The sequence below is a fragment of the Pogona vitticeps genome, chromosome 5 (assembly GCF_051106095.1).
Source record: "Pogona vitticeps strain Pit_001003342236 chromosome 5, PviZW2.1, whole genome shotgun sequence".
Classification (NCBI taxonomy): Eukaryota; Metazoa; Chordata; class Lepidosauria; order Squamata; family Agamidae; genus Pogona; species Pogona vitticeps.
The window spans coordinates 126,881,327-126,905,901 of NC_135787.1; the positions used below are offsets into that span (position 1 = coordinate 126,881,327).

Below are 24,575 nucleotides of genomic sequence, written 5' to 3' on the forward strand. Positions count from 1 at the left end.
CTTGTCCAAGACCCTGATTCTGTTATCCATGAAATCATCCTGAACTATTTGAAGCTTTAAGATGTCAAACATTATAATGAGCTATTTTTGGATTTTTTTAATTAAAAAAATCACAGTACATTTCCTTGGGTTTGTTTTCAAGTAAAATAAATGATCATAACTATCCTAGATCAAAATCTAAATACTTTTATAGCACTAATTCATTCATGGCAGAGAAAATGAAAAAAATTGATCAAGGAAGAAAGAAAGAAATATAGTTGTCTCAAAAGTTGCTGCTGGCAATGTCCTCTTCTAAAGCCCCTTCACAATGATACAAGTTCTTATAGTAATAAAATGGAATTGTAACCAAATAAACTAGTAAAACACAAAGAGGTTGTACTCATTGTTCATCCACTGGCCAACAGCTTCAACCAAATGTGTAGAACAGCCTCTTGAACATGCACATTAAACATCATGCTGGTTCTCAGTTTCCAATGCATTGACTGCACTGCAATGTGTTTCGTATTTTACCTCTTCCTTTTGACAATGGGTGAGGAACTAGGCCAGCTGTTAGGCTCAGTTGCCATACGTTGTTACAAATATGGCCATATGGTAGCATGTGCTGTGTTTGAATGGCTGCTAACATGCTCTGCAAAGGGCTGCATGTGATATTTAAACTGATCTAGAATGCTGTTGATTGAATCAGTTATTGAGAACATCTGGCCCCACAGCTTCATTGGATCTGGTGGATTTTGAAGTGCTGGCTATGACCTTTTCAGCCCTAAACTGTTTGGGAGCACCTTAATTGGTCATAATGCCTTCTTGAACCATTCGTTCAGTGCAACAAGTGATCAACCGTCACAGATGGATCACCAGCCGTCCAAGGTAAGCCAGGAGATGAAAGTCATAATGCAAGCCAAAGTCCAAATCAAAGAGTAAATCAAAATCTTTGATTAAAGGACAAATCAAGAGATAGGATCAATGAGAAGGCTAGGAAGAACGAAGAATTAACCAAAGATACAGAGCTCAGGAAGGTCTTAATGTTCAAGTACATTTCAGCTGGAACAAGAAGCCTTATATTTCCATTTTTACCCCACATTTCTCCTTAAAAATTACCCAAGGTGGCTTACAAAATTAGAAGACAATATCTGAAGTTAGAAACAATGCATATACTGTACTTCTGTATCATCCAGCAACATCTGAGGCACATATAGTGGGAGTATGAATAAAGGCCTCCTCAGAAAATGAACCTGATCTCTCAGTCTCTCTACTTAGGGAGGTCCATTTAGTCCTTCTCTGCTGACCTTTGGCAGACATGTGAGAGCCTTTTTGTTTAGAGTGGCTTCTGTCTTGCTAAGGTGATTTATTTTTCTGCAACTGGCTTTGCTTGGCTGCTGCTTTAAATTTTCTCTATTTTAAATCAGGGTAGAGTTGCTTTAAATAATAAAAAAAATTAACTTGTGATTTAAATTTTAAAAATCAGATTATTTATTATTTATTTATTTTTCTCTTTAGAGGTAGGGTGGGGTAAGGGATAACTGGGATAAGGATAACTCTAGAGGGGGTGGATTTTACAAATTGGGATTTTTTCCCCCATAATAATTATAAATAATCCCTTCTATGAGTAATTCCAATTATCATACAAAAATGTATACATTATATAGAAAAATCTAAATTCAGACAGGTATTTTGTAATTCCCATTATTAATTATGTCGCTGGTCTTTTTTGCAACCATGTATATAGTGGCAGCCAAGTTTCCCAATGATCCTTTTTCTTTTCTTTTTTGGATTCAGCCATTTTGTTAGCATATCCATTTCTGCAGTTTCCAGTGTTTTCTCTATTAGTTTGTCTATTTGTGATATCCCAGAGTCCTTCCAGTGTTTCACGAATATTATCCCTGCCGCTGTTATCATATGGATGGCTAAGAATGCTTTTTCAGAATCTAATGTATGAGGCAAAATATTTAATAGAAAAAAATTCTAGTATCATCGATATTGGAGTTTCTAATATCTCTTGCAGTATCTGGTTGACTTTGGTATTTTTGAGCTTCTTTACACATCCACCACATGTGGTAAAATGTTCCTTCTTTCTGTTTACATTTCCAACATACTTTTGAAAACTGAGTGCTTATTTTTAAAATTTAAATCAATGTGACTTTTTAAAAAGAAATCATTGATTTTGTCCACCTTGTTTTTAATGTATTCTCACTTTCATTTCTTTAAAATTCCAGTTCGTTTAATGTTTACATATTTGTGCTTTTTCTGTCTGAGTCCAGGATTCTGTGAGTGATGAGAAGAGCATAACCCTTTCCATTGTGTATGTATGCAAAGCCTGTAGAGTGTATCTCTTGACAACAGGGCTTCTGCTTGGGCAAAAAGATACTAGGTACTTTTTTGGGTACCGAACCTATGTTATGCAAGTGGAATAACTGAGGGAGATTCTGCCCTTTGTATTTCCCTTTGTTCTTTGGATACCAAATGCAGAAGAATGGGTGGGGCTGTAAATTTAATTAACATAAAACAAGCATCAGATGGACAATTATGAAATGATGCAAGGTTTGTGGTGGTATTTAAGCTGGGAATGTAGAATAGTTCCCTGGACTTATGTACCAGATTTCATTGTCTTGGCACTCACTGAAGCTCATGCATTAGAAACAAGCTTATAATGGATTGCCAAAGCACCAGGTTAAATGGAAGGTAGTGAAGTCAGGTACATCTCAAAATCGTAACAAACACCCATTGGTTCCACAGAGTTCTGAGCCCAAGAAGTGCAAATAGCATAATAAAAATCTGAGTCCTCCACAATAAGTAGAAAAGGAATTTTAATGGTTTAAGAAATCCCTTAGGCTGTCTGATCTCCTTTTGATCTGCTGATTGAGAGAGCTCGAAAACTAGAAAGGAAGAGTCCAAAAGCCCTTTGCAAAACTCAACTTTCCACCTTATTTTCTTTGCTCTGCCTATGAATATCATTCATTTGATCTTCAGTACATTCATCTTTTACTGCAGAAGATGGACCTTGCTTTTGGTTTAAAATATTTAGATCAGAGTTGCTTACAGATGGTGGGTTACTTAATGTGCAAATGTTTAATGTAGTTGGGTTTTTGAAAGAGGCAAAGAGGTGGATTTAAAGTGATGGAAGAACTTGAGTGCTGCTCCCTTGCTGAGAAAAAGCAACTGTTAAACATTTATCAGCAAGCTTTCTTGCACAGGGAGATTTTGCTGACAGCTCAGACTGTCCTCCGGTGTGTTCTAATCTTCCTAGACTTCCACTGTGGAGCACAACGCACCAATGTTAGGTTTGGATGCACAAAATCTTAAGGCCATAGTGCATCCAATACTTGTAATGTCTTCTACTGTAAAGGTAGGAAGCACATGGCTTCAAGGTTGTAGGATGTAACCTTCCCAAGCTATTTGTGTGGCTCCTATTGGTTCCTACCAGCAAAGTTTCTGGTGCCATCCAAATCCCAACAATTCTGCTGTGAATGATGGACAGGAAGTGCTCACTTTATTTTCTTACAGTTCGGTTCCTAAGCAACTTACTGGGATGCAACTCTGCTTGGAAGCCAGATGCATGCTCTCCCAGTGTATGGTGTTGTGCAGCAAAACTGCAGGGATTTTGGTGGTGATAATAAACAATTTGGTGGAATCAAGGATTTGGTATGGGGTATGACCCCCCCCCATGGGCTACAAGAAGCAGTCCACCCCTTAATCCACCCCCTCCAGTGTGTGGCATTGCAAGATATGAAAATGGACAGATCCACTCATGCCATTAACCAAAGCATAGCAATATCTTAGGCCAAGGGGACTAATAAGGGGTAAGATGTACAGGTGTAGGGAGGGAGAAGAAGAGGAGGAGGAGAGGAAGTCACCCTGAGGGAGAGAGGGGAAGAGACCCAGAGGAGGTGCTGTGGGGGAGAAAAGAAGAAGTGTGAGTGACAACAATGGGAGGGGGGAGAGCAGCTTAGTAAGACTGCACTTTTCTTGCTGCCTCAAGTGTGTGTGTGTGTGTGTGTGTGTGTGTGTGTGTGTGTGTGTGTGTGTGTGTGTGTGTGTGTGTGTGTGTGTGTGTGTGTGTGTGTGTGGCTTTTGGCCATTTTGGGGCACATCTGTCCATTTCAATTCATAATGGGATTGTGGAACAGGAAAGGAATGGCCAAGTTTTCCTCTGGTGGCCTGCAGGGGCTCTTACCCCTACAGCTTCTGCTACTATTGTTGGCTCTGTGTGGGATGAGGATATAGGGCAGTGTGCGTGGTTGAATGCCTGTAACTGAGTGAGGTTTCTAAATGGAGTGTGCCTTGTTGCTTTGAATGTGTTTTTGGCGTTGATTTTTTAAAACCATTTTTAGTGTGGTATTGTTGGTTTCTTTAAAAATATTTACACACTTGCTGTTTTTCATTTTAAAATGTTGTCTTTTAATGTTGTAAGCTGCCTTGGGTCTTTTTAAGTGAGAAAGACAGGATAAGAACAATTTAAATAAATAAATTTTGCTTCCCACTTCTGACAGTGGGAGACCTTGCATCACCCTGATGTTCTCCATAAAAGGCATAATGTGACTCCTGTGTTCCTTTTCTGGATGTTTCTGGCTGAACCAGCTGCAGAATGCTGTAAGCTAGATTACAAACTGCTTCACCTAACATTAAATCGCTACCTGATGACAGCTTTGCAAGAAACGTCTTGTGTTTCATCTCTGGTTGTAGCAGCTTGCTTCTCTCCCCCACCCCACCCCACCCCACCAAAGAACATCAGTGCTTTTGTCTGTTTTATGGTTTCCATCACAGAAAATCAACTGGAGGTAATGTTTATTTGTCCCAAAGACTTTATATATATTTTTTTCTACAGGGTTTACTGGCCAGGTTGGTAGGCCTAGCTGTGGCTGAAATTGTTGCTTGATTTATGTGAGGGAGAGTAAATGCAGCGATAAATTTCATCTTAATGCCAGAATCAGAATTACATTTACTGAAGTTGACTTGAGACTGCTAGGTGCCCGAGAGCAGAAGTCCAACATATGGACTTTTCTTCTGGTAGAAAAATAATGAAAAGAAAAATGAAAAGAAAAAAACAGCAAGCAGGCAAGCATACCCAAATCCCATCATCATTCCAAGCTTTGAATTTTAGATTTTTTTTAAAAAAGAAATGTATACACACCTTGTTTACGCAAAACAAATCTCACTGTTACGGATGTGTATGATCGAACCTTGATTTCCTTTGTGGCAGATGCTATGATTTGAGGATTTCAGTCTCTCCTAAGGATTGGTTACTGGCATCAGGAGCCTTGCACTAAAAGACACATCTGTTTTGCCCCACCGTTTCCCTTTGGCCATCCTCCTCCTAGACTTCACTGCCCAGGAAATTCTCTAAAAACAAATTTCAGCATTTTGGTTGAAAAATGTTCCTCAGCCTTGCTTTGTACCCCATGATAATTATATAAATATTCTTACTAGAGTTTTTCAAAATTAGAGCAGATCCAGTGTCAGTGTATTACTGGCATTACTTTTGGGAAAATGAATTGTTGTAACCTCTACCAGTGACAAATTAAACACCATGTTTGAAATTCAAAAGATGGGTCACTTGAGAGGTTTCTTGTCCTCACACCTGAGCAATTTGACTGCTGGAAATTCCGTTCAAATACTTCTGAGTTAAATTTTACTCGTTTAATACTTTACCGCAGCACTTTATTATGTTTGATGAAATATTTCCATTAGAAAAAAGCATAGAGAACAATACAATTAAATTTAAAGAGTCAGTTTGTGTGTGGTTTGGAAGGAGCCACACTGTTGCAGATAATCAATAAGGAGGATAACTTGGGGCCAATGTGCAACGTCAGTAGGTGACACACCACAGGATTTGAAAATGGTCTCTTGCTCTAAATCTGCCCATTTGAACAGTGGCTACCATTGATTCTAGTAACGATTCTGTTTCAGAATTTTGAATTTCTGGTAGAATTCTCTTTTTGCAACAGAGTAGAAGTACGACGCATAGAGAATAGCTACAAGTTCCCCAGATGGTCCACCCCTTTCTCATTAACTGGCACTTAAAGTCTCAATACTCACTCTGATACCTTTGTAGGAGAAAGAGTAAAAAAATTACTTATTGTTTCTTGAAATTGCGGACTTGTGTATACTGCTTTCTTTACTGCCTACATACTAGCAACCAACCGAACAGATCAATAGCAAACACAACTGTAACCAACCAATGAAAGAGAAGGAGAGAACATGCAGGTCACCCAGAGGTGTTCCAACAGAATCCCAGCATCATAAAGCTGTAGATTTGAAATGGACCACAAAGGTCATCTAGACCAGTTCCTTGACAATGTAGGAATCGCCACTTAAGTATTTCTGAGAGATGGCCATCCAGTCTCTATTGGGGGGGGGGGGGAAGAAACGTTCAAGGAAAGAGAGCATGCACTAATCTTTGTGCCCCAATCCTCTCCACGGTTGAACAGCTCATACCACCACTAGATCCCAATCTATTGTTTGAATATCCTGTCTTAGGAAACTGCTAGGACACTGATGGCTATTGAATCATATGCCAATCTAAGTATGCTATTAATATACAGACTTTATTATATATTACTCGATGATTAATTAGGGATGATGGTGGAGATTATAGTGATGACAAAAAAGAAGAATCTGTTGACTTTGACGTAAAGGGACATAGCCCAAATGTTGTGGCTACAACTCCAGGAACTGAGAATTCCTCTAGCATTTTCCAAGAGTTAATTATTTATGGGGGGGGGGGGATTAATGCACCAGTCCTTACAATCATAACATGAGTGAAATGAAAGTATAATGCCTGCTCTGATAACTGCATCTGTATTGAGTATCTTTAACATCTTTCCACTTACAGAATTCTGTATGACATGAGCAGACAAACATGGCAATTTAAAGATATGACTAATAGCTATAAATGGTGACCTTAGCTCTCCTCCAGCAGGTTTTCAATTCCAAGGCCCTTAGGAGTCATTTAATTCTAGCAAAGCTCTTGTACTTACAAAGAACATGTTCTTGTATGAAAAGAAGCGATAAATATCTGGAACCCCTTGGGCTATTAATAATTTGTGATAAATATATAAGACAACAATCCACAGCGAAGTAATGTGTCTGTTCTTTGCTATATACCCTAAGGCCTGGTAACAGAAATGTATGGTACAGAACATTAATACAAACCTGGCTACTTTTTTGATGTAAAGTGATTTCTTTTTTGTTCAGTAAGTGGCAGTGTGAGAGCCAGTGTGGTACAGTGAATAGAGTGAACTAGGCATGGGTTCAAATCCTCATTCAACTGTGGAAACTCAACTCATTGGGGGGTGGCAATAGTAAAATCACTCCTTAATTATCTATTGTATCTTGAAAAGTCTATTAGGGTCACCTTAATGTGAGTATAAACTGATGACCTGTAAAATGTTATGCACCATTAGGTTGGAATCAATTAATGGCAACCCTGCAGAGTTTTCCAGGAAGACAAGATATTTAAGAAGTGGTTCCATGCCTGCCTTTCCATGGGGATTCAAATTCATATCTCCTGAGTCCTTAAATATCTCATGTACCTTAAAAACCCTATTAGGGCCACCAGAGGGTGGATGTGGCTTGATTGCACAACACAAGAGGTGATGGCACACAACATATTTGAAGTTCTTTCTTAATTACCAAACAATAGTATGCAACAAGATGCATGGAATACAGACTACTATATATTGAGAGACTGACAGGATATAGGTATCAAAGCTCTGCTAACATCAAGACCATACCCACCACAAAACCAAAAAACCCAGTAAATTCACAGCTTAAATGAGTGAGCTTCTGAATATTTGTTCTGTATTATTTTGAAAATATGTTTTAAAAATATTTTTAATGCTTGTATTTTAAATTTTCTTTAATATTCTTTGTGTGCCTCTATTTTTGCAACCATACAGAGAATCCCATTGCAAGCATGAATCTGATAAGCCAGGTTGGCCAGGAAGGCATTAAAAGGTTAGCTAAGAGTCTGCTAATTGGGTCTTGACTGACAGGGCCAAAAGTTCAGATTGTCCCAGAATTGGAGTTGATTTCCCCTTTGAAAATGCATGTGAGGAGGCTGTTTGGTCTCAGAAATCCTGAGAGAATGTTTCGTGAAGTGCCAGAACAAAACACAACTACTATCTGTTTTTTCTAGGGTAAGGGGAAAATACTTTGAAAATACCTTACCAAATTGCATGCTAATTCCCTGAAGATATATAGCAAAATATCCCCCTTTCTGGACAACCATCACGCCATTACTTTCATTGAAACTTTTTTTTTACTCTTTAAAGAAAGCATGTCTTTTAACTTTGTTTCTGTGACTTTTAGTTGCCCTGCAGCTTTCCAATTACCCCCCTCCCCAAAAATGTATCCAGTATGTCATTTCATGAAGCTCTTGCTGGCAAGCCTGTACTGCTCATGCTCAGTGTTATAACAAAGTCCTGTTCTTCCCCTTTGAAAGGAGTTTTTTTTGGGGGGAGGATCAGTATTTCAGCCCCTGCAGCCTGGATTCTTTTCAAATAAAAAAAGTGAGTGTGGCCAGTAATTTTCTTTGAAAATAAGTAAGATGGGTCTTTTCAATTTATGTGATCTATTTTAAATCCATTGTCATTTGGGGCTGCCTATTTCTGAAGAAGGATCAAAACAGTTTTACTTTTTAAACAACCACAGTTGACAACCTTTTATCCAAAACCGTCCAAATTTTGCAGAGAGCAAAAGCAGACTATTTGCTACAACTGTTCCACATTTTGTGCTGAGCTAATATCCAGATTAAATAATATAATTTGTTGTTTGGGCTTTCCCCATTTCTAGAATTGCCTTGTTGAATGATTTGTTCTGCTGCATAATATCATAGATACACTCTTGTGCAGCTATATTTGTTGAAACCTTTTCTTAGTGCAGTGTCTTCAGAATGTTACTGTTGCCCTAAACCTCTGTTCAACCTTAACGATGTTAAGTGGAAGCTTGGTGCTTTGCTTCTTTTCTCCCCCCATGTGTATTTTTAAAGGCCCTTTCTGGTGTCAGGATGTCATTGCTTTGACTCTCCTTTAATATGATGTGAAGACTGCCCAGCTCCCCATGAGTGTTATTAAACATGTTTCAAATCATGCAAGCCAAAATCTTTAAGGGCTTTTAATGTGTTATCCTGTACCACAAGAGTAGAAAAATACCTGGGAAGTTTCCTCAGAACATCTGCAGTAAATTACTACAACATTCTGACAAGAAAGAAAATTGAGTATAAAAATTCTATCATAGGCCCATTGTACCATAAATCTTTAGATAGGTTTTTGTTGCCCTGACCAACACTGGTTCGTACTTCACTGAAATAAATTTGGTAGTATTTCATAATTATTAATTGGGTCAAAGAAGCCAGTGGTGAGTGGATGAAAGTTAAAAAAGCAAATAGGTATTGAGCATAGTAAATATTTTGAACATCATCATCATAATCACCATGATCATCATCATCATCTTAGAGCAGCTGAGCTAGAAGAGACCCTTTAGAAAATGTCTGGTTGTTCCTCCTCAATTTAGTTCTATATTAGTATTTCTGAAGTTTTGCCTCTTTTATAGAGGAACATTTAATAGAAAACACATTTTGAAAACACAGTGCCATTTTATGGCTCGGTATACCATTAAGGTTTGTAGTGTGCATATGTAAAGAATTTAGTGAACATTTTAAAATACATATACATTACTGAATTGATAGAGCAAAGGAGCTGAAGCGTTGTATTCCATAAATATGTAAATGCACTTAAGGGATTGTTTTTAAAAAATAGCATATTAAACCTAATGTCTACATTCTTGATCCTCAGATAATGGACCTCTTAAATTGCAACAGCTTTTCTGCCAGCCAAGTATTCCCATGAATTTTGATAAAAGTCATAATGTTTCTTTAATGGTTTCTTGCTGGACCTGTCCTTACTTCAGGTCCTTTGACTGCATGCAGTAGAATCTCAAAATTACTTTAATACAGATCAAAAATCAGAATACGTGGTCATGTAATTTCTTTCTATATCAAAATTGTAATTTCCAAGTGGGAAATCACACAGTCGTGCTGAAATGTTCACTTGTTTCTCATTGGCAATTGAATGTATCATGTGTTTGATGAAGCTGATTGGTTTCCTGTGATGAATAATACTGCTTATAAATAGATTTGTTCTTTCTGAAATGTCCTTGCCCTCTCTGCCAAGCTGTGCCACACACACACAACCCCACCCAGTGGTGGTGGTGTTTTCTATCCTTAATGCAGCTTATAGTCTGCTTTTTTGAGTGGTGGGGACTGGAGTTTTATAGCTGAGAAGGTATAAATAAATGAATATCTACGGAAATATGGTGGGTTACATTTAGAATGATGGCAGAACTGATTACTGCAAAAAAGGCCTGGAGACTCAGCGCTTGATAATAAGGATGAGAAAGCTGTAGCCCTAAACCCAATCTCGTGTGGCTCCTAGTCTCATTTCGAAAACATTCTGCCCCTGTTCAGTCTTGAAAAAATGGATTATTACTTCCCCGGTAGCCCACAAGGAGGGATGGGGATGTGTATGTGGAGAGTGTGAGAGAGAAAGGGAATGGCAGAAGAAGTGAGAGAAGAGGGTGATCATCTCCTTTTGGCTCTTGTCTCAGCTAGTGGTAGCTGTGACCTTATGCTAGGGAGGGACATGGCCATGGAGGGAAATCTGTCTTCAACAGAGAAAAGTTTCCCTACCTCTTCTTTACAGTGTTAGTGTTTTTATATATTCTGCCAGGTAGCCAGCTAGCTAGTCCTCTACCACCATTTGGCTAATTCAGTTCCATCTGCTTCTTGTCTATTTTGTTACTTGATTTTTTTTAAAGTTCATCACTTAAATAAAGAAGTTCCATATGAAATCAAAATTTAAATATCAAAACCTAATTGGATTATGGGTTCTTGATTCATTCTGAAGTACCTCAGTAGCCGAAGCTACATATAGTGACAGAATTTATTTTAGGAAATGTGGAACTCATTCCTTGCTTTATCTCCTCAAATGCATTTGCGCTCTACCGCAGACTCCTAAATGTTGACATTCTGCTTCCGTAGAGAAGGTCAGGTTAGGAGACTTCCAATTATGTGTTATGCTTACCTTCAGTGCTGTGCAGAATTGCCAAAGAAGCTTTTCTGCAGAAATCTAGGATCATTATGAAATCAAAATGAAGCTTTCATCCTTACCCTGTGGTCTGTTGTTGAGAAATGCGTGTCAATAGTCAGCAGCCCAGTTCAGTCATTTCTGTACTGCTGGACCAAAGGTGAAAGTATCAATCAGTCTGTTTGCCCTCTTCATGAGAATTTAGATCTATCAGTATCTATCAGTGAAAATCTGTTACTGCCTAATGAGGTACTAACCAATATGAACTTACTTTCTGCTTTTAATTTTGTGCTGATTGATAAGTTTGAGAACTAGTTCAACATACAGAGCCAAACATACTTGTTTTGAGAGTTCAATTAAGCCATTCTCCAATGCCTGTACACAGGAGAGCATCTATGAAAAAATGGCATTCGGAGAATATTATGAATAAATTATATAATAAGTGAAGTCAAGCAATTTGTGTTTGCCCTTCTCTAAGCATACAAAGCATGAAGATTGCTCTGTTCTGCAGCTTCTGGATAATGTAACAGTAACCTGAATTGAAACAGACCAGATGCTTTTTTAAATTTAAATTTAATTTTATTTGATTAGGCTAGCATTACCACATGAGTGGAGTGTATCTAGTCATGGTTTTCAACAATGGTCCATGTGAAGAGCTCTAGAATAGTTAGCCATTGCCGAATGTCTGCCCATTAGTGCTCTGAGAGAGAAAAAAATCTCTCTGTGCTACCAAAAAAAACCTAAGCTGAAGAGTAGCATCCTGTAATCCTAGATGGCACTAAAAGGCCTCCTTCTGCCTCGATTGTGTCAATTTCATTAATGCTTATTTTTGGAAAACTGGAGAAATTGCTATTTTAAAAATCCGCTTCTGCCGTTCCCTCAGGCCCTAGGACTCGTCCAAGTGTTTTCTTTGGAGACACTGGTCCAATTAATTATTAACATAATGTGGAAAAATGCAACAAAATGATGAAAGTAATTCCTTTGATCATTGTTTGCTTGTATTTTCATGATGCTGTACTGCTTCACTTATTCCCCATTGCCCACATCAATAGCTCAGTGGACACAGGATATATTTTTGTACTCTAGCACTGTTTAAATATAGGATGGTGTCTACTAGGCATTTGAGCTAACGTTTAAAAGGGTGTATGCATGTAATATGTACATATTTATGCATTGCCCATGTATTTGTGGAAAGGTCTCCAGTCAAATTCAGAGAACATAAACAAGTACAAAGATGTGTAGGATCTTTTATTCATATAGTGATTGAAGCAGGGAGGGGGTTCCTCCCCCTGCAGTGGTAGAGTGAGTTTTCCCTCTTGCTTAGTCTAAAGCAGTGCCTCCCAGCCTTGGGCCCCTCCATGTCCTTGGGCTAAAACTCCCAGAAATCCAGGCCAGCACAGCTAGTGGTGAAGGTTTCTGAGAGTTTTAGTCCAAGAACATTGGAGAACTCCAGGTTGGGAACCACTGGTCTAGAGGCTACCAGTGTAGATTGAAGTGGGCCTATCAAAAAAATGTGTGTTCAGCCCTACTTCCTACATCCAACACTTTTAGTATCATAGGCCAGAATCTGATTGGCTATTGTTGTGAGTTAAAGCATCTTGAACCTAACATGCCAGCTTCACTAGATTCTGGGCCTCCATGGTTGAGGAAGCTAAATCTCCAGATGATGGGCCATCAGGGAGGTAGGACCCTGAACTCCAGATGAAGGTAACTCTGGCGCTGAGTCAATGTATGACAGATCTCCACTAAGCCCATGTGAGCACTGCAGGTTGAAGATATGAGTCCAGAGAAAGATTACAAGAAGACATGCCTGGCTGCAGGGAACTATCCTCAGGAGAAAGGAAGGTGTTTCCTGGGGAGACCAGCAGTCCAAAGCCTGCAGCTCAACTAGCCTACTAGTTTTGGACAGTGCACTTTTGGGTTTCTTTGTGGGATTGTATCAGGTTTGACTTTTCTTCTCTGTTTTTTTGTGTTGTTCCAATGCAAACCAAAGAAATGAACATGTGAGTACCAAAACATTTGCAACTGGAACAATTTTCTGAGAGAAGGGTTGCATTTTCTGACTAAATTGCAAGGGTGCCAATATTTTTGGCCGTAACTGTCTAACTATTTAGTGTAAGTAACTGCTAGTGTGCTTATTGGTAGTGGTGGTGCTTTATGCATGAAGAATATTTTGTACCAGGATTCTGAGCTGGCCAGTTCAGCTTGCCATGGGTAGATTGACTAGAATAGTGACTACAAGAAGAGAAACATTTGCTGGTTTGAGAGCTCTCATACTTTGTACACAAGGATGGTTTGCAGATGATTTAATTAAGTCGAAGATCATTTAAGGGTAAGAACTCTTCCTCCTTGGATGATATTAAGTCTTTGCTCAGCTAGCCTTTTTGGGACAAAATGGAAAGTATGTGAACCTCAACAATAGTAAGTAGCACAGCTGAGCTTCATGGTAATAGCAGAATCTATAATAGCAGAAAGATATAATTTGATATGCAAAGTGTCAGAGACAAGCTACTGAACATTCCTGGTTTCCATCATCTTGAATGACCAATGATAAGAACCACCCATCTGTTCAGAACAGTTTTACGGGCCAACTCTAAGTAAGTGCATTTGTTACAGTCGTGTAAGATACTTTTGTTGCTGTCATTGCCTCAGAGTAGATTCTAAAATGTGCTCCAATATGCAACCAAATTATGTCATTAGTCTTCAGCCCTCAGTGTTCTAGTTAGCCTCCTTTCAGTATTATCACTATAAATTCCTGGAAATTCTAAGGAGAATACTTACAGTAGTAGTTAACTCTGGCTGGATCACACAAATGGTTCTTTGAGGGAATTCTGTGTTTTTAAATGTAGAGTTTTAATGTCCCTCAGTTCTAAATAGTTATGTCTCCCTATAAACAGTTGAAACAATAAAATAGACCCTAAAACAGCATTGAAAAGAGAAGGGACACTCCAGGGAGATACTTGATTAAGGTCAAGCAATGTCAGTGGCAGTTATGGAACTTACTCAAGCATTTCCCCATTCTTGTTATTATCCTTTGTTGTTACACATCTTAGTGGGCCCTGTGGAGAATTTAGGGTGATTGCACACCTGGCTGTTTAAGTTGCGACTTTCCTTTTAAGACAATGGGAGAAAAAGTCTTGCTTTCCTTTTCTACTCAATGAAACACAAATATATTTAAAAATTACAGAACCTCTTTGGGTGCACTGTGGTGGAAGCCAGTCACTCCTCACATCTGGCCCATCAGATTCAGCACCCATCTCCCTCAGCCTGGTTGTTTCAAAAAGTTTTAGACCTCAGTTCCTGTTATTTCCAACATGAATGGCTTATCTGCCAACCATCTGTCAGGTTTGCTTTGATTTAGAATGATTCTTGCATTGAGCAGGGGGTTGGACTTGATGGCCTTTTAGGCCCTTTCCAAATCAATTATTCTATGATCCTGTGGCTAGGAATGGTGAAAGTTTCAAAAGAAAAAATATGGAGAGCATAGTTCACAGAGGTAGTTTGATAGGATCCAGCAATCTGGAAGGATATATAGGTTGAATATAGGTGAGTATTTCCTGATTTGGTTTTATTTAAATTCGGGTGCTCAGTTACACATTCTTAGGCTTGTTAGTGGGTTTATTCCTATGGTAACTAAATGCATGATTAAAGTGCTAGAAGATTTTATAAGGATTTACAAGTCTATTACTGCCAGACTGAACTAATAAAATAATCAACTTGGATTGAAGGTTGTAATTTTTATTTAATAGCATTATTGTTACTGACAGGAGGGGAACTATTTCTCTTTAAGTATAAGGTCCTTGGTCAGTGTGGAGATAATTTGGAAACAGTACAAATATTATATTAAGTCAGGGGGCTGCAGTGTTTAGAAAATTATTTTTCTGATTAAAGGAACATGCCTAGAAATACATGCCGATGTAAAAAATAATACCACCTGCGCGAGAAATACAACACAGAAGCGATGCTGTAAATAAGGAACATACTTGGTCTTCAAAACAGCTGCTCTGTCTAACATTAGATAGCTCTCTAACACATTTTCTGTTCTCATGAGAAATATATGCTTAATATCCGTGCATCATGGTTGCACATAAACTGACCTTAAATCAATGATATTTTCTTATGTGAACAAATGGAAAGAAAACCTGCACTACCCGTTTTTTTTAATCCCTATCCCTACCTTTGGTAGACATGGACATGATTCATAGCTCCACAAGACTCTGATACACAAAAGAAACTCTGGTTTCTGAATCTTAAATCACTTCCAAGGTTTTTGAATTTGAATTTAGGACTGCTGCACAAATCAAGCTCAGTGTTTTTATGAAAAAATGTACACTGTGTTAGCAGTGGTGTATTTTATGACCCTGGTGAGAATTTCAGTCTATTGTGAACTATAAAAATACCACCTACAAGGTAGATTGAAAGTAGAATAAAATCAGATAAAACAAAATAAAGGTAGACTTCTTGCATTCAGTGGTTTAGGTATCTGGCTATGGAGTGAGAGGTTGGAAGACTGATCCCCTACTGTGCCTCTTTGACCGGAACTGGACTTGATGATCCAAATCCAGTCCCTGTCAAGGGGGCACAGTACGGGATCACTACCGGTCCATTGCAGCTCTGCAGTTCTATTAAGGTAAAGGTAAAGGTTCCCCTTGACAATTTTTGTCCAGTCGTGTTCGACTCTAGGGGGCGGTGCTCATCCCCGTTTCCAAGCCATGGAGCCAGCGTTTTATCCGAAGACAATCTTCCGTGGTCACATGGCCAGTGCGACTTAGACATGGAACGCTGTTACCTTCCCACCGAGGTGGTCCCTATTTATCTACTCGCATTTACATGCTTTCGAACCGCTAGGTTGGCGGGAGCTGGGACAAGTGACGGGCGCTCACTCCGTCGCGTGGATTCGATCTTACGACTGCTTGGTCTTCTGACCATGCAGCACAGGCTTCTGCGGTTTAGCCCACAGCACCACCACGTCCCTATAGCGCCACCACGTCCCTATTGCAGTTCTATTACTATTTCTCAAAAAATACTGGGTAAAGTCAATCAAAATCATAAAAACATTGACTGGTATAATAGAAGAGATACAAGCTTTAACCAAACACCTACCTGTTAAATATTGGTGTTGTATATATGCTGTTCCTAATATGGCCATTTTTTGGTAGCTCTGATGGTGTTATTTCTGAGATGTGCAACTGCTTATAATGCTGCGTGAAATTTCTTGATATTATCCCAAAAGCCCCAATGACTACGGAGACCACTGGAGTACGTTTCAGCCACAAGCAAGATATTTCAATTGCCAGGTCTCTGTATTTTGTTAGTTTTCCAATTCTTTATTTTCACCTCTGGCATCCCCCAGAATTGCAATGTCAATGATCCAGACATTTCTTCATTCTATTACTACTATGCCTGGTGTGTTATGTTCAAGGTATCTATCAATTTGGATCTGTTCTTGTTCTTAGTCTTCATTTTTGACTTCATCTTCTTGGGTATTGTGGGGTATCGTCCCATTGAATAATTTTCATTTTCTTCCAATGTTGGCCAGGACAGAAATGTATCCTGACAGCAGAAAAAAACCCCAATAGATTTGTTTCTTGATGTTCCTATCATTTTATGTTTTTAGTAGAAAAATGTGCATGGGGAAGTAGCTGAAATGTGGGGACGTAATTTACAATTGGATAGGCAACCATGTTCTAGAATGCATAGAGTAGGTCTAATCTGTCTGGGTTTTGTAGCAAAATACAATTCTGAGGCACAACTAGATCCCTAAGTTGTGGGAGTGTGAGGGTGAAGTTTACACAGTAGACAATTGTATGTGTATGAAGAGAATGGAGGTCTATATTCTTGCTCCCCTTAGGATGTCAGTTCCCACCACAAAGACTAAGGGTGGGCAAATCTGTCAGGTATGGGGGGGCAATTTACTGGCCTTAGGATCTCAGAAATGGGGCACATAGATTTCCAAAAACACCACAAAGTTGGAATAAAATTAATCTGAAGGTCATTGGATGTCTTTTGTTTTTGAAAATGTGTAATTTGTGTGTGTATGAAACACCACAACAGTGGGCCCCTTTTACCTGTTTAAAAGTGAATTCCTGTTATTACTCCAAGTAACAGAAAAGTATGATATATCTTGTTTTGGTTCATGTCTTTTACTATACAAATTTATTCTGCATCCAAAGGCCTGATAAGGTGTATTTCACTGAAAAATTCCTTGCATTGCTATCTTGCTTGTAAATTAAACTTCAGACATTTGAAACTCATTTGTATGCTGTTTTTCCCCCTCAGATACCTCAAATCAGCTATGCATCTACAGCTCCAGAGTTAAGCGATAACACCAGGTATGATTTCTTCTCTCGTGTGGTCCCGCCTGATTCCTACCAAGCGCAAGCCATGGTTGACATCGTAACAGCTCTTGGATGGAACTATGTGTCAACGCTGGCTTCAGAAGGGAACTATGGGGAAAGTGGTGTTGAAGCATTCACACAAATCTCAAGGGAAACTGGTAAGTGGATATCTACTTCTAAAATTGTACTTTGTGCGGACAAATTAGTGAGCATCACTGTGTTGGGTTTGCCTGTTTGGGGTGAAATAATTAAACCCCGTGAGGGAAGCTGAGTGTGGTACAGGTGGTTTTGTTTGTCCATGGTCTGTCAATGTGACATTTTGGTGCTGGGTTAGGAAGGAAAAGTTCTGAGAAGCCAATTAACTTGACAATATCAACAAGAAAGCCAAATACATGCTCCGTCTCTCTTTTGGAAGAGAGTGGTGGAAAGATTTTTCTCAAAAGTTTGAGAAATATGAGATAGTGCTTGAAGAATACCTGCGCTACCCATTGCTGCAGGGTGTAAAAGGAGGGAGCAGATGGTACCTTATAATTGTGTACTTAAGGGTCCTCTCTTAAGGTATAGATCCTTGGTGATGAACAGTTATATCTAGATCTACCAGTTCAGTTCTGTAACACAAAACTGGTCCTATTTGTTGGCAAAATATTTATTCAGCTGTCTCCTTTTTTTGGAGGGGACGTGGTGGCGCTGTGGGCTAAACCGCAGAAGCCTGTGCTGCAGGGTCAGAAGACCAAGCAGTCGTAAGATCGAATCAACGCGACGGAGTGAGCGCCCGTTGCTTGTCCCAGCTCCCGCCAACCTAGCGGTTCAAAAGCATGCAAATGCGAGTAGATAAATAGGTACCATCTCGGTGGGAAGGTAAACAGCGTTCCGTGTCTAAATCACACTGGCCATGTGACCACGGAAAGATTGTCTTCGGACAAACGCTGGCTCTATGGCTTGAAGAGCGGGATGAGCGCCGCCCCCTAGAGTTGGACACGACTGGACAAAAATTGTCAAGGGTGACCTTTACCTTTACCTTTACCTTTTGTCTCCTTTTTTTGGGTACTGTGAACCAGCCTTTTAGAGATCTTTTACCACCATCTCAAAACTGGGACCTCAATGTTCCTACATAAAGAAGAATGAGACCAATATGTGTTGTGATCTTCAAAATTTTAAGCACAAGAGTTGTTAAACCTTTCCTGTAGCAGTCCATATATTTGAAACCTTGTTTATCCATTTTTCACTTGCTTGACTAACTCCTGGTGTACCCTAGTTATTAATTTTAGGATGAAATGTGCTATATAAAAGCAAAGTCATTAGCATGAGGTGTTTCCCCCCCCTTATCTCTTTGATCTTTATCTCTCCTGTGCTCATTAGAGTAGTTAATTTTTCTCTGGAAAATTGGGTCTTCTTAAAGAACAATAGATCATTAGCATGCATTAAAGGATGAAAAAGGAACAGTGGATATTGGGTTGGGAGGATTATGGCATTTTTGGATATTCAGCAGTGAACTTTAATCTCAGGTAATGCTTATATAAGATATCTAAAATGAAACTATTACAAAAGGGAGTTACTCAACACAGATGCAACATCTCTTCCCGCTGTATCCCTAATGAAGGAAAAAAAAACCTTGCCATCTTTTGTCCAAGGAAAGAGTACTTTTTAGGAGTGCATTTCCGTCGGCCAGATTGTATTGGCTGGAGGTTTCTAGATACTGTAGTACAGAGATGTAAGGTTTTGCCAAGGACCTTGCAGTGGCATTTATATTTTGCCATCAAAACAGCCGTGCAAGGTTGACCGGCCTCAGGAAAGTCTATTGTTTTGGAGACAAGAATATCATTCAGAGGAAGTCTTGTAAAACATTATTGTAAAACATTATTTTGGCTCATTTTCCTCTTCAGATCTGGAACTAGTAAAGCATATAAAGATGTTACTTTTAAAGGCTTCCTGTCTTTGAGGCCTTTCTGCATCACTGCTGTTTCGTAGTGCATAACCACACAAAGGTCTAACCTAGAGATCAGGGTATACGTATTCGTATACTTGTCCTCCCTCGCCCTGTCCGGAGTGGCTATCCAAGAAGGAAGAGAGCAGCGCTGAGTGATTGGAAGGATAAGCGAGGCCCATGGGCTGGATCCTCGTTAAGTCCAACTGCATGGGGGATATTTGTATTTGTATATAAATACGAACCATCTCTGGTCTGAACCGTGGAGCCTCTTTGCAATGGCTCACCAGGAACTGTAGGGATCCATGGAATCAGTATCCATGGGTTCAGTTATCTGTGGTTTTCTGCAGCCGTATATACCAGTGGTCCCCAACCTTGGGCCTCCAGATGTTATTGGACTTCAACTCCCAGAAATCCAGGCCAACAGAGGTGGTGGCGAAGGCTTCTGGGAGTTGTAGTCCAAGAACATCTGGAGGCCCAAGGTTGGGGACCTCTGGTATATACAACATACAAGGAGATGCAGGCCTTGTGGCCTCTGCCTTACCTCTGTGTAGCTTTTGTCCCTACCCCTTGTATATTGTACATAGGATTCACTACTATTCACAGTTTCAGGCGTCTGGAGTAGCTTGTGTAATGTATCACTTGCAGATATGGGAGGGATACCTTTACTTTTATTCAGTGCATGCTTCAGAGGGAACCTCACCTGTCACTTTGGGTAAACTGTGTAATGGTAATCTGATTGAGTGTATATGATGGGTGCATTACTCCAGCAAAAGAAAACAGAAGTTTGTGAGGTTATTTAAAAAAATTTCGCTGTTCTCTTCATAGCCAGGTAATCTGTATTAAGTCTCACAGGTAGATTCGGAAAATAGCTTCCCCAACAGTATTGTGATTCTTAACATAACCAAGTACTTCTCAGGATAACTGGTAGAAAACCATGATTTAGGGCTGTGCTGAGTATCTCTAAGTACCTGCTAATAAACAGAATAAGAACTGACTCAGATATTGGTGAATTTTAAAAATCAACTCAGGAGAAAAAAAGGAACAGTTCTGTATTGCTTTAGCGTATGACTCTTTAAGAATTCTGCAAATACATTTGGCTGTCCTTGTTATTTCCTTAAATATTCAGAAGGGAAATGAAAGCACAGTTGAGGAAATGCAGCATAATAAAAAGGTCAGTGTGGGACCTCAATAACATGTCATAGGTTTCTATTAAGCATCAGCAAAGATCACATGTAGTACGCAGCCCAAGCTGAATATTAATATTTCCTAGGACAATGACTGTAAATGGAAGGAGGAAAGTAAAGATTTTAAAATGTCAAAATGTGAATTATTGTTTCAAGGCAACATTGTGGAAAATGGATTTACTCAATTCCTGGCAAATCTGACTGGGCTCAGGTTCTTTGTTTGCTTGAGCTCTCTGTTCTTCTTACATTCTTTAAAAACACAAACACAAATTGTTGCAAAATTGCAAGTACAAAAAATTAATCTGCCCACCTACGTTAGTAGCTCCGAATAGCACACTAATGAGATTTAGAAAATATTTATTTATTTATTTATTTATTTATTTATTTATTTATTTATTTATTTATTTATTTATTTATTTATTTATTTATTTTACTTTACTTTACTTTACTTTACTTTACTTAACTTTACTTAACTTTACTTAACTTTACTTAACTTTACTTAACTTAACTTAACTTAACTTAACTTATATGCTGCCCACTCTACCCAAAGGTCTCTGGGCGGCTCAGAACAATTAAAATACAATTAAAATATAATAAAAAGATAAAACAAAATACAACTGAAATAGGTACTTTAAAAATTGCCATCAGGACCCACAGTTGATATTATTTCAATTAAAAGCCTTCAGGAACAGGAAGGTTTTGACCTGGTGCCAAAATGTTTGCCAGACATTCCATAGTCTGGGGGCAGCTTATAATTTATATGCTGCCCACTCTACCCAAAGGTCTCTGGGCGGCTTACAACAATTAAAATACAATTAAAAATAAAACAATTAAAATACAATCAAAGTATAAATGAAATATAACAAAAATCCAGTCTGTAAGTCTAGCGTTGCATCCTGTGTCGTGCAAGGGTGTTCATGAGAGGGGAATTCCCAGTTCTTATACCCCATTGTAATTCTTTGACTCCTGCAGAAAGCCTCTCTTTTGGATCATAGGATTCTCTGGAAATGGGTCAGTATGGGGTGGAGCAAGATGGAGTGTGATGCAATTAAATACAAAATTGTGTCCAAAATGGCTAGAATCCCATTCGTGTTTATGTAAGGTCTGCATAATTTGGCAGGAGTAATTTGGCTAACTGACAAGATGCCAAGGTGCATCTCATTTGTGTATTTAGGAGCGCCCGATGAAGCACATGACCAAGATGTGTTCTGGTGCCTTGTCAGTTAGCTGCAATTAGCCAAGATGTGTTATGCAATAGGAACACCAGTATGATTTTGGTTCATGCATGTTTTGTGGAAATGTTCATAAAGAGATGTTTGTAATGTGCCATCATGTCACTTTAAATGTGCAACCATAAGAGTTTCTGAGGTATGTGAGATATTCAAGGTGTAGTTCACCACTGTCACCCACCAGTGAGTTTCCATAGCTGAGAAAGGGTTTGTGCGTGAGTCTCTGGAGCCCTAGTTCAACATCGTATCCATTGTACTACACTGACATTTGTGAGGAAGATACACAAAATTGCTTTATACTGGAAGAAGGCAAAATTGCTTTAAAATGCAGGTATTAAGATAACTGGTCACAACAATGCGTACAAATTTTCATTTTAATACTGATACTGATAGTAACAACAACAACCATATGCAGTCAAGTCAATTCTTTTCAAGGTTTTCTAGGCAGAAAATATTCAGAAGTGGCTTACCATTCCTTTCTTCTGGGGTGTGTGTGTGTGTGTGCCCTGGACTGTGCAGCTTGCCCAAGGCTGCACAGGCTGGCTTTACTCATAGGAGGCATAGTGGGGAATTGAACTCCCAACCTCTGGCTCCGTAGCCAGATACCTAAACCATTGAGCTATCCAGCCAGCTACAGATACTGCTAACTTGTAGAAATGCAAAGTGAGAAGAAGAAAAGAATGGCATGAACAGAAGATTGAAAACATGAGAAACTGGATATCATATAAATTCAAGACGGACGTTCTGAGGGTGGGTGGCCCTGTGGGGTTGTTTTGGAATAGTAGGGCAGAACGTATCAGAGAGGGGCTCCAGTAAAACACCAGAAGTGCCCTGGTAGAGTTACTGGATCCTAGCAAGGTTCTAGGAACCTAGTGATTGAAATAATCCTTGTTATTCCCTGTGGTCTGTGTTTACTGTAAAGTTGTTAGAGTCATGACTCATTTGGTTGGCCCGAAGAAGCAGCTTCCTTTAAAGGTTGAGCCAGACATTACAGACCTGTATCAGAAGCTGTTAATGATTCCACCCAGCATTATGCCTGAGCTATGAGACATATGATGAAATCCCCTAGTTATCTCCCAATGCCCAACCAGCAAACAAAGAAGTTAATCTGCCACATGTCTTCCAAACATTTAAGGAACTTGCCCTTCTAATCATAAGCTATCTGTAGTTTGGCCATGCATCTGATGAGCGACTTCTTCTGCACAATCTTTCAACCAGAACAAGATGACCCCAGTCTTCCCCCCATCCCCAGCCATCAGCAACCTGTGTCAACCTTTTTCTAACATGATGGAATATGGGCATGTTCAAGGATGTCTGAAGACAAATTGCATGTTTACTAAGAGAATGGTTAACAATGGGACTTTTTTGTTATTCCCTTTCTCAGCAGTCGATCAGAATGTGGTTTGCTAAATTGAGGCTTCGTCATCTGTAATCTCGTGTGTATGAGTGAGTGTGTCTGTGTCTGTTTTCATGCTTCAATCAAGTGTCACATGTCGTCCAGAGATATGGCAGCCTGTCCTGGTTGCTAGCAGGAAAAGAACAGCAGTTGGCCTTTCATTTCTCAAAGTTTGGCAGCACAAAATGATTAAACATGGTCTCTCAAGGGTGCTGGCTCTCTGCTTGGTTCAGTTATTGCAATGTTCTTATAGGAAAAATCCAATCCGTCGCCTTAATGGGTGTGGAATGCTGGAGGACAGGTCTGATCCTCAACTAGTGGCCAGTGAAGCGTCAGCATAAGGCCTTTCTTGATGGGATGTAACTGCATCTTATGACAGGCGATTAAGGGGAGAGAACAAAGACGACAAGGCAGAACATTCTGGCTTATTATTAAGGGAAAACATTGAGCACCTTTTGAACTTTCACACTCTGTTCATAATATTGAGAAACAGAATCATCTGTCAGTGTGAAAGTGTAGATGAGAAGGCTGTTGAGGAGGACGAAATGTTGTGGAAAAGATCTGGGGAAAACAATATATGTCCCACGCCTCAAAATGTCAAAATTGGGAAAGGATTTAGTGAGTAATTATACGAGCCAGTTCCATCCTAATAGTTACTGTTGTCATCCTTCATCTCCTACTTCTCACCTCTGAATGAGAATAGCAGAACTTGCTTCATTAGTTGGAACATAGTTTGTAAAAGTTAGTTCTTTGGATCAGCCCATGAGCCAATATGGCCAGTGAGTGGCCTGGCTAGGGAATTCTGGGAGCTGTAGTTCAAAGACATAGCATGCTCAAGCTCTAAGTTGGAGTCACAGGTAGCAAATGCTATTGCTCTGGATTTTAGATTGGGAAAAATGAAGGGCCTGAGGGCTTTATAACCATACAGTATTAGTTTTCTCTGTCTTTTAATCAAGAAGGTTGCTATGACACTCAGTGCTGATAAATATTTGAAACTGTATTTAACTAGTTGATTTAAAATTGAAGGTGTTTTTAGAACTTGATGTCACTACCTGTGCATACTTGCCACAGGAATAAGAGACTGCTCTAGTTCCCACCTCAGTTTCTGTATGGGTTTTCTCCATATGGAGAGCCAGAAGTACAAAGAGAAAGCATTTATGCTCTCCATTGAGGCCCTCCATGTGAGGATGCTGTTTTTCTTCAGGTTTGTTACTTGTCACTGGTAAGAGGCCAATGAAACTAGAAACTGGGAGGGGAGGCTAGAACATTGTGGTACATAAGCCTGGTTTTCTAATGACTGAAAAGAGGTGTAAGGGTAAAGGTAAAGGTTCCCCTTGACAATTTTTGTCCAGTCGTGTTCGACTCTAGGGGGCAGTGCTCATCCCCGTTTCCAAGCCATAGAACCAGCGTTTTGTCCCAAGAC

General features: G+C 39.4%; 1 protein-coding gene across 10 annotated transcripts in view; it reads left to right on the forward strand.

Annotated features, from left to right (window-relative positions):
* GRM8 (glutamate metabotropic receptor 8) overlaps positions 1-24,575 on the forward strand; it is a 643,193-nt gene that overhangs the window by 120,025 nt on the left and 498,593 nt on the right. For all 10 annotated transcript variants that reach the window (XR_012087423.2, XM_078376738.1, XM_078376737.1 and 7 more), the window contains one exon: positions 17,358-17,574. Coding sequence is in view for 9 of the 10 variants with exons in the window: in XM_078376738.1 (XP_078232864.1) it covers positions 17,358-17,574 (217 nt within the window). In the remaining variant the exon portion in view is untranslated. The remainder of the gene's footprint in view (positions 1-17,357; positions 17,575-24,575) is intronic.